This window comes from Schistocerca americana, chromosome 5, assembly GCF_021461395.2.
Source record: "Schistocerca americana isolate TAMUIC-IGC-003095 chromosome 5, iqSchAmer2.1, whole genome shotgun sequence".
Lineage (NCBI taxonomy): Eukaryota > Metazoa > Arthropoda > Insecta > Orthoptera > Acrididae > Schistocerca > Schistocerca americana.
In genome coordinates, this window is record NC_060123.1 from 680,752,356 (window position 1) to 680,773,389 (window position 21,034).

Sequence of the window (21,034 nt, forward strand, 5' to 3'; positions counted from 1 at the left end):
CTTCATGAAACATGATCATCATGAAAGGGCGTACATGGTCTGCAACCAGTGTACAATACTCCTTGGCCATTATGATGGATTGCATGAGCTTCACTGGACCCTTGTTCCCCAGAGCATAATGGAACCACCACCTGCTAGTCTCCATCTTTCAGTATAGGTGTCAAGTGGTTTCCCTGGAATATGACAGATTCGCACCCTCCCACTGGCAAGATCAAGAAGGTATTGGGATTCATGAGACAGTGCAACAGTGTGACACTGCGCCAACATCCAGTGTTAATGATCACGTGCCCATTTCAGTCACAGTAGTCGGATGTCATGGTGTTAACATTGGCACTTACATGGGCTGTCAGCTGTGGAGGGCCCAAAATTAAGAGTATTTGGTGCTCTGTGCGTTCAGACACACATGTACTCTGCCCAGCATTAAAGTTTGATGTCGATTCCCTCACGTTCCGCCGCAGTTCACCGCCTGCCGTCTTTTACCACTCTACCCACCCTATGACATCCAACATCTGTAATGAGAGGTGGCTGCACAACCCCACAATGTCTGGACATGATTTCACCTTAGTTTTGCCATGTGTTGAAGACACTCATCACAGCACTCCTCAAACACCCGACATGTTGTGCAGTTTCCGAAATGCTCTTGCTGAGCCTCCGGGCCATCACTAACCGCCCTTGGTCAAACTCAGGTAGATCATATGACTTCCCATTCTACACATAGACAGCACGCTCACCAGTACTACGTGCACCATGCATGTATCTGACCAGCAGTTATTCCTTGCCATATGATGCTGCTATCACCTGGAGAGGTTTACATCAATAGTAGGTCAGTGGGCATAATGTTCTGGCTTGTCAGTGTATATATGGTTACTGGTACAAAATGTTTGAAATTCTCAAAAATAGGTACAAAGATGACTAATACACAATAAGTACAAAAACCAAAAGGAACAATAAGACTGAAAGGCCAAGAAAAGAGGCCTTGGATTAAAAACGACGAATGGCATGGATGCAGTATTTCTCTCCCCCTATTCAACCTTTACATCAAAGAAGCAACAGTGTAAATAAAAGATACGTTCATGAATGGGATTAAAATTCATCATGAAAGGATATCTATGATAAGATTTGCTGATGATATTTTATTCTCAAGAAAGTGAAGAGGAACTTCAGCATCTGTGTAACGGAATGAACAGCCTAATGAGCACAGAATATGGACTGAGAGTGAACCAAAGAAAGGCAAAAGTAACAATAAAATGCAAGGAATAGATTGCTACTCATTATGAAAAAACAATGCTAGAAATATTTTTAGCTTTCAGACAAAGTCCTTCTTCAGAATTATAACTTACAAGTCCACACAAATTACAGACACGTATGTGGCCACTATCTCATTGCACTAAAGCCCAACTGTGACCATGTCACATGTAAGCAGCAGCTAGCTGGAGTGGGTAGTAGGGGCTTTGAGGAGGCATGGGGCACTGACAGGGAGTGATAGCAGGGAACAGGTGGAGTAATATGCTACTGCTACCTGTGGGAGTGTGCAGGGATATGATGGGAACAGGATAGGGCTGCTAGGTTCAGCAACAGGAGGCTATACTAGGGGTTGAGGAGACAAGTAGAGAAAAGGAGTTGTAGGTGCATTGGTGCGTTAGAAGGCTTGTGTGTACTAGAGTGGTAGCAAGGAAGGGAATATCGAGGAGGAGGACAGGCTACTCCAGTCAGAGACAGTCACATTTGGACCTTGATGCCGAAGACAGTGGCCATTTGTTGTGAGTTCTAATCTGAGTGTGTGTGAGTTCTACTTCATAAGAAATATTTAGTCTGAAAGCTCAAAATATTGCTAGTGGTTTTTTTTCCATTGTGAGTGTCTGCAATTTAATGCCTCTTCTATGTGGTGAGTAGCGATCTGTCCTTCCCATATTGTTGTTATTTGATCCTGGACTTTCCATTGGTTGAAAGATAAAAGTAATGAGAATTAGCAGAAATGAGATTAGCACTAAACTTAACATCAAAACTGGTGACTGTGTAGTAGCTGAGGTGAAGAAATTCTTTCAGCCTTGCAGCAAAATAACACATAGTGGATGAAGCAAGGAGGACATGGGAAAGCAGTTTAGTACATGCAAATAGGACATTCACCACTAAAATAAGGTTGTTAGTGGCAAATGTAGACCTTAATTTGAGAAACAAGTTTCTGAGAATGTATGTTTGGAGCCCAGTATGAAAATAAATCACCGACAGTGGGAAAACCAGAAAGGAAAAGAATGAAAACTTTTTAAATGTGATATCACAGATGGATTAGAAATTTAAGTGCACCTTGAATCAGATAAGAAATGAGAAGGTTCTCTGCAGAGTTGACAAGGGAAGGAATGTGTGGAAAACACAAAATAGATGAAGGGCCAGGATAATACAACACATTAACACTTTCGCTGTGGCATCAGTATAGGCGCGCAACTCTCCAGTTCGGCCCGTCAATGTGCGAGTGCGGGCCGGTAATGCTCAAGTGCAGGTACCACTCGGAGCCGATGCTCCTAAGCACACCTGAGCTACAGACCTTGTAAGATCTGTAGGATGCACCTTAGGTGCATTACTTCAAATAAGCTTTGACTGTATTGTGGTCATGTTTTAAAGTCTGTTTGCTGTCTGACACCTATATGGGTCACAGGCGTCATTCAAATGTTTGTGATTTCCTGATAATGTAACAAAAAATACAATTCAAACAAGCAACAAATCCACTGCATTCAGGAAAAATTTGGATTCCAAAACGCAAATGCTTAAGAAGGAAAAAAAGGAAACTGGATTCATTTGAAATTATATTTACTTCAAATGCGCATTTTTAAGATTGACTCTGATACAGGTCGTCAATTTAGTAGCATTTTTGCTCCTGGCATGAGAGTTAGCCATCTACACTTATCATAGACACCCAGGGGATGCCCGTATGTGTAGAAATTAGTAAGCGAAACACACCCTACGTGGAAGCTTCTCTCGTGTCCCCCATCACTTCAATTGCGGTGCTATTAAAACAAATTTACCACAACAAATTCTTTCACAAAAAACTGAAGTGAACGCTTTACAACGCAATAAGAAATAAGTCAACTTAACACAAAAGAAAACCTCATTTCCTGAGTACTCGTGGAAAAAAGTTCTAACCTTTCACGTCATAAAAAGAAACCATGCAGTGTCAAAAGATATAAAAGACATTGTCTATGATAATCGGAATTTCCCTGATATTATCGCATTTTTGCGACTTATGGGAAATTATACAGCAGTTCGAGCGGTATCCAGGTTTGTCTGGGCAGGTTGTACACTCGGATGGTGTATCAGTGCGCTTGCCTTGTTCCGCGCACTTCTTACACCGCTTCCTCATAACTTGCTTCTTCCCTGCAGTAGCTTCCCACTTTTTCACGTGTGTTTGTTTGTGATGTTTCTTGCTCACATTTTGTGGAACGTCCATTGGTGGAAGGAAGCCCTTTATAATTTTCATTCTGTAATCGTACGTCATTTTATTTCCTGAGTATTTGTTGTACAGATGTAGAGAATTGAAAACTAGCATGTGAATGACATGAAAGAATAGTTTTTTCGACAAGTGGATAGTCTTTCGTTCACATAAATAATACAACAACATCTGATCTTGTTTATCAGTCCCAGACATACACGCATTGTACCTAATAACAGGCAAAGGCTTCGTGACTATTTGCTGGCGTGCATTCGTCACTTGCTTCATAACATTTAGATGTTCTGTGCAAATGTAGGAAACCTCTCATCGATCCTTTCATTTTCTAATCATAACTCCATTAGAATACCATGCAATTGTCTCTCCTCTCCCAAGTTTTGGCGATACAACGTCTTCGGGGGTATATTTTATATTTATATTCAGAGTACCTGTGGAAAGTGTTTTTAGGTTCAACAGAGTTGTAGCTAAATGAAAACTGTTGTAATAACTGTCCGAGTAAATGTGATGACCAACATGCAGCTTTTCTGCCATCAAATGCAAAACGACCTTTTCAGCGTGACCTTTTCCCCCAATATCTCCACTACTTCCGATGTACACAGCGCACTTATTTATGAAATCATCTGGATTGTGGAGCATGTACATCTTAATGCCATATTTATTACGTTTGCTTTTTATGTATTGTCTAAATGAGAATCTTCCCCTCCAAAGAATCATTGATTCATCTATTGATAAATCTCTTCCCGGGTAATACACTTGAGACATTCTCATGTTAAAATAATCCAATATAGGTCGTATCTTATATAAACGATTGTCTGGTTTCGGGTTTCCTGGAAGTGGATTTTTTGCAAAATGCAAAGAGCGTAATGTGATCAAATACTGGTCTCTGCTTATACTCATCGCTACTCCTCTATTCTCAAACAGTAGTTCTTTCTTCCAGTAGTCTTGTAATCGTGGATATTTAACGTTAACCATATGTAACGAAACACCCAGGAAAACTAGTAATTTGCCTATACTTAGAGGTTTCCATTTACAGATCATAGATCCCTCTTTTGTATTTTCACTCAGCAATATGTTGACTGTGTTATCATTCGTTTCATCAACTACAAGTTGCAACAGTTCGTCTGTTACCAATAATCTGAAGAAATACATAGGAGAATTGCCAGCAGAATTTGCAAAACTTCTGCCTTCGTAAATGGGTGATACTGCATATTATGTGATTCTTTATGCCAGGACTCACCTGGATTATCTCCGTGTGACAGGTCGGGCTCTCTTTCGTCGTTGATTTCCACACAATCGTCGTGATTCGTATTGTCAGATTCAGAACTGTCACGAAACAAATTCGAAAGCTATGGTTCCATGCTATCATCACTCTGCAGCCTCTGTCAATTTAACACTTTTCCTGCTCCTTTTCACATTGGAAGGTCCAGGTGTCAGTTCATTAGCCGCCATTACAAACAATATACATTCGATAACTGACCACACAAAACAAAAATTTACACTCTTTGACGCTAGATTAGTTGCTGTAACTAGACTGAGTAATCTGACAGTGAGCGCGGATGCTTATAAGCATCAGCCGCATTGGCTCGTGGCTTGTTTTGACACTTATGAGCATCAGCCACACTGGCTCATGGCTTGTTGTGACGCTTATAAATGTCAGCTGCAGCGAAAGTGTTAAGACATCAGGGAATAGTTCCATAATACTAGAAAGAGCTATAGAAAAAAAAATTGTAGGTGAAAACAGAAATTGGAATACATCCAGCACATAACTGTCAATCGTGGGTGTAAGTGCTTCACTGAAATGAAGAGGCTGGCATAGGAAAGGAAGTCTTGGTCAGCTGCATCAAACCACTCAGACAGGGCTGGGGGAGAAAGTGATAAATACTTTTTTGTCACTGCTTTGTTTCCTTAGTATATTCTGCCACGAAAAGCCTTTCAAGATAAAGAGATGTAGGTATGAGGTTCAGTTTGCTCACAATTTGTTTTTTGTAACATCAGTATATGAAACTTTTGTATGTAATCTTTATTACAACCATTGTAATGTGCTTCTAGGTTCGAGCATTTCACAAGTTTCTGGCTAAAACGGGTGGACATTCTGGAGGTTGGGATGAAGATGATCATTTGGCATTTCTGAGGATACGTACGAAACATCAAGGAAAGCAAGCATTCATGGAAGAAGTGCATGACTTAATGCCAGGTATGATGGTTATTATTATGGAATCAAAGTGATGCAGTTGTTAAATGCTGGACTTTTAATTGGGAGGAGCTTGATTTGGATATTGCTCCAACCATCTTAATTAATGTTATTTACTTCCTCATCCATAACCTGAGACGAGATGTAAAGCTACACAAAATTATAAAAGCAAGAACAATAGCTTCCTCTCTTGTTGAATTATGCATTTGTAATCTTCAATGTTCTTGGATACATGAGTGACACTGAAAATAAAAGTATGTGTTAATTACCACATAGAGGAAGCAGTGAGGCGCATGCATGCACAATAAGAAAGACACACACACACACACGCATGTGGGTCAGCTCTGTGCTACTCATCAAAGGCTGCTACTCAGTCAGCTGACTGTGTGGGATCCAATCCAGATAACAATAGGTATAGGCAACCCAAGAGTATCAGTGTAAGATCGAAAGAAATACCTCTCACAGATGAGAGAATTAAAATCCTAATGGTTAATTGCCAAAGCATTTGCAAGAAAGTGCCAGAGTTTGAGCCACTCGTGAAAAGCAGTGATGCTCAAATAATGCTAGGCACAGGAAGGTGGTTGAAACCTGAAACTGATAGCACTGCGATTTTTGGGAAAATTTAAATGTATATCGAAAGGATAGGCAAACAGGAAATGGAGTTGGTGTATTTGTCTCAATAGACAAGAAACTCAAATCCACTGAGATAGAAACTGAAGCTGCATGTGAGATTGTTGGAGCAAGACTCACTAAAAGGGGTGGGCGCTAAATGATATTTGGATCTTTCAATCACCCGCCATACTCTTATCCTGGTGTAACCAAAAACTTTACGAGAAAACTAACCTCAGTTCACTTCTATGTTAAGTTCCCCAGTCATACTGTAATCATCAGTGGTGACTTTAATCATCCAGCAATCAATTGGGAAAATTACAGTTGTGTTAGTGGTGGAGGTGATAAGACATCCTGTGAAACATTACAAAATGCCTTCTCTGAAAACTAAATTGAACAGATATTTTCCAACCCCAGTCATGATGGAAATATATTGAATCTAATGGCAACAAATAGACCTGACCACTTTGAGGATGGTCACACTGAAACTGGTATCAGTGACCATGACGTGGTTGTGGCAACAATGATACCCATGTACAAAGGACAACTATAACAAGCAGAAAGATATATATGTTAAGTAAACTAGATATACAGTCACTGTAAAGAAACTTCTGCAGAAACAGAGATTACTGCATAATAGGTGTAAAACAAAGCATAGGGCTATAGATAGAGAGATGCTGAATGAAACACATTTGGCTGTGAAGAGAGCAATACTTGAAGCCTTCAGTGATTACCATAGCAGAATACTGCCAAATGATTTTTCACAAAACTAAATGAAATTCTGGTCATATTTGAAGGACATTAGTGGCACCAAAGTTAGTGTCCAGTCCCTAGTGAGTGAGACAGGAATTGAAATTGAAGATATAAAATCAAAATCTGAAATTCTTGACTCTGTTTCCAAATGGACCTTTACAAAGGAAAACTCGGGACAATTGCACTAATTTAGTCTTCATACCACTGAAAAGATGAGTGAAGTTGCAGCTGAGTTAGCCTCTCTTCTAAGTATAATCTAATGTAGATCCCATAAACAGAAAACCATACCCAGTTCTTGGAAAAAAAAACACAGGTCACACCCTTCTGCAAGGAGGTGGTAGAAGGGATCCACAAAGCTACTATCCAATATCCTTGACATCGATTTGTTGTATCATCTTAGAACATATTCAGAGCTCAAACATAATGATGTATCTTGAACAGAATGACCTCCTCCATGCCAACCAGCAAGGATTCCGAAAACATTGATCATGTGGAACCCAACTTGCACTTTTCTCACATGACATAATGAAAGCATTGGATCAAGGCGGTCAGGTTGTTGTTGTTGTTGTGATCTTCAGTCCTGAGACTGGTTTGATGCAGCTCTCCATGCTACTCTATCCTTTGCAAGCTTCTTCATCTCCCAGTACCCACTGCAACCAACATCCTTCTGAATGTGCTTAGTGTATTCATCTCTTGGTCTCCCTCTACGATTTTTACCGTCCACGCTGCCCTCCAATACTAAATTTGTGATCCCTTGATGCCTCAGAACATGTCCTACCAACCGATCCCTTCTTCTAGTCAAGTTGTGCCACAAACTTCTCTTCTCCCCAATCCTATTCAATACCTCCTCATTAGTTACGTGATCTACCCACCTTATCTTCAGCATTCTTCTGTAGCACCACATTTCGAAAGCTTCTATTCTCTTCTTGTCCAAACTGGTTATCGTCCATGTTTCACTTCCATACATGGCTACACTCCATACAAATACTTTCAGAAACGACTTCCTGACACTTAAATCTATACTCTATGTTAACAAATTTCTCTTCTTCAGAAACGATTTCTTTGCCATTGCCAGTCTACATTTTATATCCTCTCTACTTCGGCCATCATCAGTTATTTTGCTCCCTAAATAGCAAAACTCCTTTACTACTTTAAGTGTCTCATTTCCTAATCTAATCCCCTCAGCATCACCCGATTTAATTTGACTACATTCCATTATCCTCGTTTTGCTTTTGTTGATGTTCATCTTATATCCTCCTTTCAAGACACTGTCCATTCCGTTCAACTGCTCTTCCAAGTCCTTTGCTGTCTCTGACAGAATTACAATGTCATCGGCGAACCTCAAAGTTTTTACTTCTTCTCCATGAATTTTAATACCTACTCCGAATTTTTCTTTTGTTTCCTTTACTGCTTGCTCAATATACAGATTGAATAACATCGGGGAGAGGCTACAACCCTGTCTCACTCCTTTCCCAACCACTACTTTCCTTTCATGCCCCTCGACTCTTACAACTGCCATCTGGTTTCTGCACAAATTGTAAATAGCCTTTCGCTCCCTGTATTTTACCCCTGCCACCTTCAGAATTTGAAAGAGAGTATTCCAGTTAACGTTGTCAAAAGCTTTCTCTATGTCTACAAATGCTAGAAACGTAGGTTTGCCTTTTCTTAATCTTTCTTCTAAGATAAGTCGTAAGGTTAGTATTGCCTCACGTGTTCCAACATTTCTGTGGAATCCAAACTGATCTTCCCCGAGGTCCGCTTCTACCAGTTTTTCCATTCGTCTGTAAAGAATTCGCGTTAGTATTTTGCAGCTGTGACTTATTAAACTGATAGTTCGGTAATTTTCACATCTGTCAACATCTGCTTTCTTTGGGATTGGAATTATTATATTCTTCTTGAAGTCTGTGGGTATTTTGCCTGTCTCATACATCTTGCTCACCAGATGGTAGAGTTTTGTCACGACTGGCTCTCCCAAGGCCATCAGTAGTTCTAATGGAATGTTGTCTACTCCCGGGGCCTTGTTTCGACTCAGGTCTTTCAGTGCTCTGTCAAACTCTTCACGCAGTATCTTATCTCCCATTTCATCTTCATCTACATCCTCTTCCATTTCCATAATATTGTCCTCAAGTACATCGCCCTTGTATAAACCCTCTATATACTCCTTCCACCTTTCTGCCTTCCCTTCTTTGCTTAGAACTGGGTTGCCATCTGAGCTCTTGATATTCATACAAGTGGTTCTCTTCTCTCCAAAGGCCTCTTTAATTTTCCTGTAGGCAGTATCTATCTTACCCCTAGTGAGACAAGCCTCTACATCCTTACATTTGTCCTCTAGCCATCCCTGCTTAGCCATTTTGCACTTCCTGTCAATCTCATTTTTGAGACATCTGTATTCCTTTTTGCCTGCTTCATTTACTGCGTTTTTATATTTTCTCCTTTCATCAATTAAATTCAATATTTCTTCTGTTACCCAAGGATTTCTATTAGCCCTCGTCTTTTTACCTACTTGATCCTCTGCTGCCTTCACTACTTCATCCCTCAGAGCTACCCATTCTTCTTCTACTGTATTTCTTTCCCCCATTCCTGTCAATTGTTCCCTTATGCTCTCCCTGAAACTCTCTACAACCTCTCGTTCTTTCAGTTTATCCAGGTCTCATCTCCTTAAATTCCCACCTTTTTGCAGTTTTATCAGTTTCAATCTGCAGTTCATAACCAATAGATTGTGGTCAGAATCCACATCTGCCCCTGGAAATGTCTTACAATTTAAAACCTGGTTCCTAAATCTCTGTCTTACCATTATATAATCTATCTGATACCTTTTAGTATCTCCAGGATTCTTCCAGGTATACAACCTTCTTTTATGATTCTTGAACCAAGTGTTAGCTATGATTAAGTTATGCTCTGTGCAAAATTCTACAAGGCGGCTTCCTCTTTCATTTCTTCCCCCCAATCCATATTCACCTACTATGTTTCCTTCTCTCCCTTTTCCTACTGACGAATTCCAGTCACCCATGACTATTAAGTTTTCGTCTCCCTTCACTATCTGAATAATTTCTTTTATCTCGTCATACATTTCATCAATTTCTTCATCATCTGCCGAGTTAGTTGGCATATAAACTTGTACTACTGTAGTAGGCATGGGCTTTGGGTCTATCTTGGCCACAATAATTCGTTCACTATGCTGTTTGTAGTAGCTAACCCGCACTCCTATTTTTTTATTCATTATTAAACCTACTCCTGCATTACCCCTATTTGATTTTGTATTTATAACCCTGTAATCACCTGACCAAAAGTCTTGTTCCTCCTGCCACCGAACTTCACTAATTCCCACTATATCTAACTTTAACCTACCCATTTCCCTTTTTAAATTTTCTAACCTACCTGCCCGATTAAGGGATCTGACATTCCACGCTCCGATCCGTAGAATGCCAATTTTCTTTCTCCTGATAACGACGTCCTCTTGAGTAGTCCCCGCCCGGAGATCCGAATGGGGGACTATTTTACCTCCGGAATATTTTACCCAAGAGGTTGCCATCATCATTTAATCATACAGTAAAGCTGCATGTCCTCGGGAAAAATTACGGCTGTAGTTTCCCCTTGCTTTCAGCCGTTCACAGTACCAGCACAGCAAGGCCGTTTTGGTTAATGTTACAAGGCCAGATCAGTCAATCATCCAGACTGTTGCCCCTGCAACTACTGAAAAGGCTGCTGCCCCTCTTCAGGAACCACCTCTCAACAGATACCCCTCCGTTGTGGTTGCACCTACGGTACGGCCATCTGTATCGCTGAGGCACGCAAGCCTCCCCACCAACGGCAAGGTCCATGGTTCATTGGGGGGGGGGGGGGGGGGCGGTGAGGTAGGTGAAGTATTTCTTGATTTCCAAAATACCACATCTACACTTATTGTCAAAAGTATGATTATGGGGTATCAAGTGAAATTTGTGATGGGATTGAGGACTTTTTGGATGAAGTGTGTTGTCTTGGATTGGAGAGTCATTGGCAGATGTAGAAGTCACTTTGAGTGTATCCCAGAGAAGTGTGCTGAGACCCTTACTGTTCATGTTGTATATTAATGATCTTGCAGACAATCTTAATAGTAACCTCAGACTTTTTGCAGTTGATACAGTTATCTATAGTGAAGTACTGTCTGAAAGAAGCTGCATAAATATTAAGTCAGATCTTGGTAAGATTTTAAAGTGGTGCAAAGATTGGAAACTTGCCTTAAATGGTCAAAAATGTAAAATTATGCACTTCATAAAACAAAACATAATATCCTATGACTCTAATATTGGTGAGTCACTGTTGGAATTAGCCAACCCATACAAATGCCTGTATAATGCTTTATAGGGATGTGAAGTAGAGTGATCACATAGGCTCAGTCATGTGTAAAACAGGTGCTAGACGTCAGTTTATGGGTAGAAAACTGGGGAAGCGTAATCAGTCTACAGTGAGATTGCTTATAAATCACTCGTGCGACCTGTTCTAAAATATTGCTCAAGTTTGTGGGACCTGTACCAGATACAACTTGAACATATACAGAGAAGGGCAGCTCTAATGGTCACAGGTTATTTGATCGATGGGAGAGTGTCACAGAAAAGAACTGGCAGACTTTTGATGGTAGATGTAAACTATCCTGAGAAGGTCTACTAACAAAGAAGAACTGGCTTTAAATGACAATCTAGGAATATACTGCAGCCCCCTATGTATCACTCACATAGGGATCATCAGGATAACATTAGAATAATTAAAGCACGCACAGAGGCATTCAAACAGTCATTCTCCCGTGCTCCATACGTGAATCGAACAGGAAGAAATCACACAATAACTAGTACAATGGGCATACCCTATGCTATGCACTTCACAGTGTTTGCAGAGTATAAATGTAGCTAAATGTTGCTGCAGCTGCAGAATATAGAAAGTGCAGGCTGTAAAGCAGTCATTAAAGTGAAGTAAATTGTGTTGGTCAGCATGATCAGCAAGTGGGTGGTCCAGCTGATTCTTGGCCACACTTGTGGCAGTGGCCATTCATGCAGACACACAGCTTCTTAGTTGTCATGCCCATGTAGAAAGCAGCACAATGGTTGCTGCTTTGTTTACAGATCCTTGTGCCCCTTTCTGTGTAGGCATGACAATTAACAAGTTGTCTTTCCACATGAACACCCACCACCAAACTGTGGCCTAGTAGACACCCATTTGCTGAACATGCTGCCCAGCATGATGTGCTTCACTTTAATGACTGCTTTGCAGCCTGTGCTGTCTTGATTCTTCTCACCAACACCAGCTTTTCTGAGCTGTGCAGAAGGGAACCGTCCCTACAGCATATCCTTCGTTCCTGTAACCCACCTGACCTCAACCTTCACTGTTCCCTGCCCTGCACACATCTACCCCTTTCCTTGCTTCCACTCCAGCATTATACACACCTTCTACATCTACATCTACATCTACATCCATACTCTGTCTACATTGAGATTCAATTGCCATTCCCTGCACCATGCGTCAATTCATAGCATATCCTCCTGCATTTCAGTACAATTTTCCATTGTTACAACCTCTCAATATACTACAGAATCATCCGCAAAAAGCCTCAGTGAACTTCCGATGTTATCCACAAGGTCATTTATGTTTATTGTGAATAGCAACAGTCCTACGACACTTCCTTGCGGCATACCTGAAATCACTCTTAATTCGGAAGACTTCTCTCCATTGAGAATGACATGCTGCGTTCTGTTACCTAGGAACTCTTCAATCCAATCACACAATTGGTCTGATAGTCCATACGTTCTTACTTTGTTCATTAAACGACTGTGGGGAACTGGACGTCAAAGAAAACGCATCTACCTGGGATCCGTGTCTATGGCCCTCTTGAGTCTCGTGGACGAATAGCATGAGCTGGGTTTCACACAATCGTCTTTTTCGAAACCCATGCTGATTCCTACAGAGTAAATTTCTAGTCTCCAGAAAAGTCATTGCACTCGAACATAATACGTATTCCAAAATTCTACAACTGATCAGCATTAGAGATATAGGTCTATAGTTCTGCACATCTGTTCGACGTTCCTTCTTGAAAATGGGGATGACCTGTGCCCTTTTCCAATTCTTTGGAACACTATGCTCTGCTAGAGACCTACGGTACACCGCTGCAAGAAGGGGGGCAAGTTCCTTCGCGTACTCTGTGTAAAATCGAACTGGTATTCCATCAGGTCCAGCAGCCTTTCCTCTTTTGAGCGATTTTAATTGTTTCTCTATCCCTCTGTCGCCTATTTCGATATCTACCATTTTGTCATCTGTGCGACAGTGTAGAGAAGGAACTACAGTGCAGTCTTCGTCTGTGAAACAGCTTTGGAAAAAGACATTCAGTATTTCGGCCTTTAGTCTGTCATCCTCTGTTTCAGTACCATTTTGGTCACAGAGTGTCTGTACATTTTGTTTTGATCCACCTACCACTTTGACATCAGACCAAAATATCTTAGGATTTCCTGCCAAGTCAGTACATAGAACTTTACTTTCGAATTCATTGAACGCCTCTCGCATAGCCCTCCTCACACTACATTTCGCTTCGTGTAATTTTTGTTTGTCTGCAATGCTTTGGCTATGTTTATGTATGCTGTGAAGTTCCCTTTGCTTCTGCAGCAGTTTTCTAACTCCGTTGTTGTACCATGGTGGCTCTTTGCCATCTCTTACGATCTTGCTTGGCACATGCTCATCTAATGCATATTGTATGATGGTTTTGAACTTTGTCCACTGATCCTCAACACTATCTGTACTTGAGACAAAACTTTTATGTTGAGCCATCAATTACTCTGAAATCTGCTTTTTGTCACTTTTGCTAAACAGAAAAATCTTCCTACCTTTTTTAATATTTCTGTTTACAGCTGAAATCATCCAAGCAGTAACCGCTTTATGATCGCTGATTCCCTGTTCTGCGTTAACTGTTTCAAATAGTTTGGGTCTGTTTGTCACCAGAAGGTCTAATATGTTATCGCCACAAGTCGGTTCTCTGTTTAGCTGCTCAAGGTAGTTTTCAGATATGCACTTAAAAAAATTTCACTGGATTCTTTGTCCCTGCCACCTGTTATAAACGTTTGAGTCTCCTAGTCTATATCTGGCAAATTAAAATCTCCACCCAGAACTATTACATGGTCAGGAAATCTACTCGAAATATTTTCCAAATTTTCTTTCAGGTGCTCTGCCACAACAGTTGCTGAGCCATGGGGCCTATAGACACATCCAATTACCATGTTTGAGCCTGCTTTAACCGTGACCTTCACCCAAATTATTTCACATTTCAGATCTCCGTCAATTTCCTTCGATACTATGGCACTTTTTATCGCTATAAACACACCTCCCCCTTCACTGTCCAGCCTGTCTCTGCAGTATACATTCCAATCTGAGTTTATAATTTCATTACTGTTTACATCTGGTTTCAGCCAACTTTCTGTCCCTAGTACTATGTGGTCGTTGTGACCGTTTATTAATGAGAGCAGTTCTGGGACCTTTCTATAGACGCTCCTGCAGTTTACTATTAGCAAATTAATATTGTTATTCCCCATTGTGTTTTGCCTACAGCTACCTTGTCGCGTCTCAGGAGGGGTCTTGTCGGACCTAGGGAGGGAATTCTCTAACCTAAAAAACCCACATGTGCACTCCACACATACTCCACTATCTGTGTAGCTGCTTCCTGTGTGTAGTGCACACCTGACCTATTCAGGGGGACCCTACATTTCTCCACCCGATAGCGGAGGTCGAGAAATTTGCACCCCAGATCTCCGCAGAATCGTCTGAGCCTCTGGTTTAAGCCTTCCACTCGGCTCCAAACCAGAGGACCGCTATCGGTTCTGGGACCGATACTACATATAGTTAGCACAGATTCCACCCTGCAAGCGAGGCTCTCTGCCTTCACCAACTGCTTGTATGAACTGAGGATGACCTCTGAATCCAGACGACAGGAGTCATTGGTGCCAACATGAGCAACAGTTTGCAGTCGGATGCACCCAGTGCTCTCTATCGCCGCTGGCAGGGCCTCCTCCACATCTCGGATGAGACCCCCCGGCAAGCAGACAGAGTGAACACTGGCCTTCTTCCCCGACCTTTCCGCTATCTCCCTAAGGGGCTCCATCACCCGCCTAACGTTGGAGCTCCCAGTCACTAATAAACCCCTCCCCCCCGTGTGCCTGCTCAGACCTTGTTGAAGGAGCGGCCACATGTCCACTCACAGGCAGAGTGGGCGATGCCACACAGCCAGCCTCCACATTGACCCTCCGCCTCGTGCGCCGCTAAGGCCGCTGAACCCGCCACTCCTCTTGGGGAGAGGGTGGCCCAACCGTGCCCGGTACCCGCGAAGATGTCTTGGCAGCAGGGACCTGGGGCGAAGCATGTAACACCTGGGGTGTACCATGTGACGCACCAGACTCCCCACTGGCGCTACACTCCAAGGCAGCAGCCTGAAGACGGCTGACCGCGACCATCAACACGTTCAACTGTTCGTGAACAGTGGCCAGCTCCTCCTACGTCCGTACACAGCAGTCACACATCCTATCCATCCTAAGAAATCAATTTACTGTAGAGAGTTAATCAACTTTTAACTAGACTGCTAATTCACTAAAGGTGGCTGATAGCTGACTAAACTGTGGTTGTTAGAAACTTCTTGTTGAAAACAATGAAAATAGCCACTACCTGTCTCTGGACTGTATTCAAATCAAACGCCAGCACTACTGACACTACAGCTGACTAAAGGGACTCTCTGACTGTATTCAAAACAAACACAAAATTTATGGAACACTATTACTACCACTCGAAAATTAAGCTTCCTAAAAGCAAAAACACATGCAAGAAGAAGTGACAAGTAAGAAAAATACAGTTAATACTTAAATTAACGTAGCTCACTGCACAGAAGATGTGAAGCAGATGGCAGTTACGACGACTCACCTTCTGTCCCACCAATGCTGCTACTAGTCTATTCCCCATCTCTCCTCTCCTATTCCCCTCCCTTTGCCTCTCTCTCCCCCTTCCCCCCTCCTTCCCCCTGCCGTAGCCACCAGACACTTCACAAATTTGCTTTATCCCATTCGCCTCGTGTCCCTGTACTTTCCCACAGGCAGCACAGCATATTCCCTCATCCCTACTCTACTGTCCTTCCCCTCTCCCTCCTTCACCCCGTCCTTGACTCCTCCTTACCCTCACTGCCCACCCAAGCAGACTGCAGCTCTCGTCAGACCCAGTTGAGTTCTAGCACCAGGAGACATTGGTCACGTGTGTGTGTGTGTGTGTGTGTGTGTGTGTACACAATTTATTTGTCCCTGTTGTGAGGGAGTTTACATAAAGAATATGCAGTTAGCCGTGTGCAAATACTAGTACGTCTACCTCTATATCTACAAGATTGCTCTGCAGTTCAGAATTAAGTGCCTGGCAGAGGGTTCATAGAACCACCTTTAATCTACTTCTCTCCCATTCCTTTCTCGCTTATTTTATTATTATGATCATTTCTACCTGTGTAGGTGGGCACCTCAGAGGGTTCCTGGGGAGGGCTCCACTGGGGGCCGAATTGCACAATAATCCTGGGTGCGGTGCAGTGCGGTGTTGGACGGCGTTGGGGTGGGTGGACTGCTGTGACCTGTTGTGGGGTTGTGAACCACTGAGGGCTAAGGCGGGATGATGCATCTCTGTCGTTTAAATTCACAATACAATACGTTATCACAGCATTGCTAGCAATTTGATGAACCAGGATGCATATGCAAGAAGAAAACCACAGGACAGTCATCTGTTGTGGATGAAATAGTGAAAAACACTCATACGATCTATGAAAGAAGCCCCAGAAAATCCACAAGTCATGCCAGCAGAGAAGTGTTTTGTAAACCCTTTTGGAAAGGTATTGTCACTATTGTTGTGGAGTCTGAGTTGGCACTGCTGTTACGGTAGGCCAAGCTTGTGAATTTGTGAAACGATTTGTAGTGCAGTATACCGCTAAGACAATGTCTTCCTGCCACTATTGCACAGCTATGCCTAAGTGTCAGGTAACGGGATAGGAGAATGAAAGTTCTACAATACTTCAACAAATTAGTAGTGAAGTCACACAAGTGATTTAAAAACATTTGCTTATCTTTGTGACTTGTTGAATAATGAAGTCTGCAACACTGCATGTAATATAACACAGAAATGCCCTCCATGGCTAAGTGCTAATAATCATAGGTAAACTTCACAGTATATAGCAAATGCAGTCTACAACTGTCTGCTCACTTCTAAGAGTTCACTAAACAATGTTCCCTGTCTAAGTCAGCCCTGGATGATGATCTATAACCAAGTGGGCAAGAGCTGCTCTTCTGTGTTCCAAGTAGGCTTCTGTCTGTTGTCGTTCAGTCATTTACGGATTGTACTCGGTCAGCTATTGGCTGAGGCAAAGTCAATAGCTCTATCCTTAGCACTGCCTGTGGCACCGGTGCAGCTCATGCAAATGGCGAGTCTCTATGGCACTGGCACCAGCTCGCATCTTTGCGCCTGTGGTGCTTTGTTCAGATGACATAGCAAAGTGAATGGCTTCAGAGACCGGCTTGTGTTCTCCGACAAAGCCACACTTCACTGAAATGGCAGAAAAAGTGACCGAGCATAATTGAGAATATGGGGGTACATAAAACCCTTATGCCTCTCTGGAACGTGAATGAGATTCTCCTAAACCTAACTAATGTATTCTGTGACATAACTGGCTGCCTTATTCTTTTCTTTTTCACAGAGTCTACCATTCAGGCTTAACCTATTTTACTATGCTTTCTGGTTGTCACCTCTGTTGACAGATAATGTACCCAACTTTATTTTGCAGCAGGACAAAGCTGTGCCACATTGGCATAATCTGATATGTAGTCACCTCAGTGAACATCTTCCACATGCTGGGTTTTTCATTCTGAGTCAAATGATGTGCCGTTCATGTTGTGTCTGCCCCCCACCCCCTCATCCCTTCCCCCTCACCCCCACACCACCACCACCACCACTTCCAGGTCACCTGACCTTACACCATTGTATTTTTGGAGACATGTGAAGACATGTTTTATGTACCTTAATTTCCCCAGGACTTACAGCAGCTAATGCACTGGATAGTCAGTATGGTTAACTTCATTGATCAGGCTACACTTGAATGGGGTTGGACATCAGCTGTGTCACAAATGGAGCCCACATCATCAAACACCTGTGAATGTCCATAGAAACTGAGAGATTTAACCTTTCAGTCTGTAGGTGTATTTCTGAAATAAAGTCATTACTCTAGTCACAGGAATATGTACTTTTTGTCCAGTTAATTTTGAATCACCTTGTATAGAACTTCATCATTTTTGCAAAATTTGTCTACTGCCATTATGATGTAACGGAAATATGTTTTAGCTTTTGGCAATGGTCCAGGCAATTCCATCACATCTGGCAGTAAAATTCCTTTGCATTGGCTCTCTGCCTTTCAGAGTAGCCACCTTGACCCTTTGACCATTGACACTTTTTTTAACCTCCTGATGCTGTGTTTGCCTATAGAGCAGATAAAGTTGAACAGTGATTGGGAGTCCTTTATAAAGATAGTTTGAAAAAGTTGATTAGTTTTTGTATTTACAGCAGATGAAGCCAATGACTGGATAGACAGCTAAATAAATAAACATAAAAGTAAAAATAGATTGGAGTGCTATTAATAATACAAATATGAAGGTCGTCCACAAAGTAAGTTCCGTGCTACAATCGCAGTTCGGAGCATGAACGGGAGTTACTCTGGCTCAAGGAGAAGACATGTACGACATTTTCAGATCGCTGCTGCCGACATGTGCTTTGTAGTGCTTCTTTATAATGTCAGCCGCAGTTGAAAATGCCACTGTGTGTGAAATCAGATCTGTGATTCATTTTCTAAATGCAAAGAAAGTTAAACCAAAGGAAATTCATTGGCAAATCTGTGAGGTTTACGGACAAAATGCTATGAGTGATTCAATGGTTAGAAGATGAGTTAGACTGTTCAATGAAGGACCTGATCAAGTGCACGATGAAGAATGAAGTGGATGCCCATCTATGGTTACTGATGAATTGGTTCACACAACTGGAGAGAAGATGAAGTACAACTGTAACTGTACACGTAGTGCCTTTGCTGTGGAAGTTCCACAAATCTCACAATTGCTAATTCATGAAATTGTTACTGAAAAACTGAAATATTAAAAACTTTGCTCATGTTGGGTACCCAAAATTCTTACTAAACAACACAAAAAAACAACGGATGGGCAGTGCACTTCAGTTTTTGACACACTACAATGAAGTTGACGATGGTTTTTCTTTTTCGGATAGTCACTGGGGATGAAACTTGGGTATCGTACAACACCCCTGAAATAAAATGGCAATCAGTGGAATGGAGGCACACTTCATCCCCAGCGAAGGTTAAGCCTAAGCAAATCTTGACACCTGAAAAAGTCATGTGCACTGTTTTTTGGGACAGAAAAGGTATTTTGCTGATTGATTTCTTACCACAAGGCCAAACAATCAATTCACATGGTTACTGCGCGACCATTAAGTAATTTCGCCACACAATACAGAACAAGCGCTGAGGATTACTGTCAAAAGATGTTGTTTTTTTCCGCGATAATGCCTGACCTCACACGGCGAATGTGACCAAACAACTCTTAGGGAATTTCCCTGGGACGCATTTGATCACCCTCCGCACAGCCCAGATCTTGCTCCTAGCGACTTTCATCTCTTCTTACACCTAAAATCTGTCCTTGGAGGTCAACACTTCAGAGATGACGACGAGCTGAAAGAACATGGTACCACATGATTGGATACACAGGCGGCAACCTTCTATGAAGAAGGCATACAAAAACTTTTGCCACGCTATGACAAGTGCCTACAAAATTTTGAAAGCTATGTAGAAAAGTAGTTTAACAGTTGTAGATTTTTGTACAATAAATATTTTTTTCTGTGTCTGTACATATTTGTTTTATACAACCAAACGGAATTTACTTTGTGGACATACCTCATACATAGTTATATGTGTGGTGTGACGCAAAGAAATTACGACATGTAGCTGTTAGTGGTCATTGATTTACATCAATGGGAAAAGTTGAAAATTTTTGCTAGACCAAGATTCTAACCCAGTTCTCCTGTTTACTGGGCAGATGCTCTGACCACTGAGCCATCTGGACACTGTGATCATTGCAGTTGCACAGACTACCCTAGCACACTTAATGAGGAAAATGGGAAGGGGCACTGCGTTAGTAATGTGCGAATAAGTTGAGAATTTTGGTCTGACAGGAGGTGTGCTAGAGTAGACCATGCCACTGCAATTACCATTGTGTCTGGATGGCACAGTGGTCAGAACATCTGTCTAGTAAACAGAAGATCAAGCTTAGAATCCTGGTCCAGCACAAATTTTCAACTTTTCCCATTGATGTAAGTCAATATCCAGTAGCAGATAAGATTTGATTAGATTAATACTAGTTCCATGGATAATGAATATGATATTTCGTAATGATGTGGAACGAGTCAAATTTTCCAATACATGACATAATTAAGTTAATTTAACAGCATAATTAAGATATTATAACAACTTTTTTATATTTTTAAATTTTTTTAATAATTTTTTTGTTTGGGATTTTTTTTTCTTTTTTTCTTAATTTATATCTAAAAATTCCTCTATAGAGTAGAAGGAGTTGTCATTCAGAAATTCTTTTAATTTCTTCTTAAATACTTGTTGGTTATCTGTCAGACTTTTGATACTATTTGGTAAGTGACCAAAGACTTTAGTGGCAGCATAATTCACCCCTTTCTGCGCCAAAGTTAGATTTAATCTTGAATAGTGAAGATCATCCTTTCTCCTAGTATTGGAGTTATGCACACTGCTATTACTTTTGAATTGGGTTTGGTTGTTAATAACAAATTTCATAAGAGAGTATATATACTGAGAAGCTACTGTGAATATCCCTAGATCCTTAAATAAATGTCTGCAGGATGATCTTGGGTGGACTCCAGCTATTATTCTGATTACACGCTTTTGTGCAATAAATACTTTATTCCTCAGTGATGAATTACCCCAAAATATG

The 21,034-nt window shown here is 41.5% G+C and overlaps 1 protein-coding gene across 1 annotated transcript in view; it reads left to right on the forward strand.

The window, feature by feature from the left end:
* Positions 1-21,034, forward strand: part of LOC124615965 (coiled-coil domain-containing protein 112-like) — a 165,464-nt gene that overhangs the window by 31,733 nt on the left and 112,697 nt on the right. Inside the window, exon 6 of the mRNA XM_047144165.1 lies at positions 5,492-5,636. Coding sequence (XP_047000121.1) covers positions 5,492-5,636 — 145 coding nt within the window. The remainder of the gene's footprint in view (positions 1-5,491; positions 5,637-21,034) is intronic.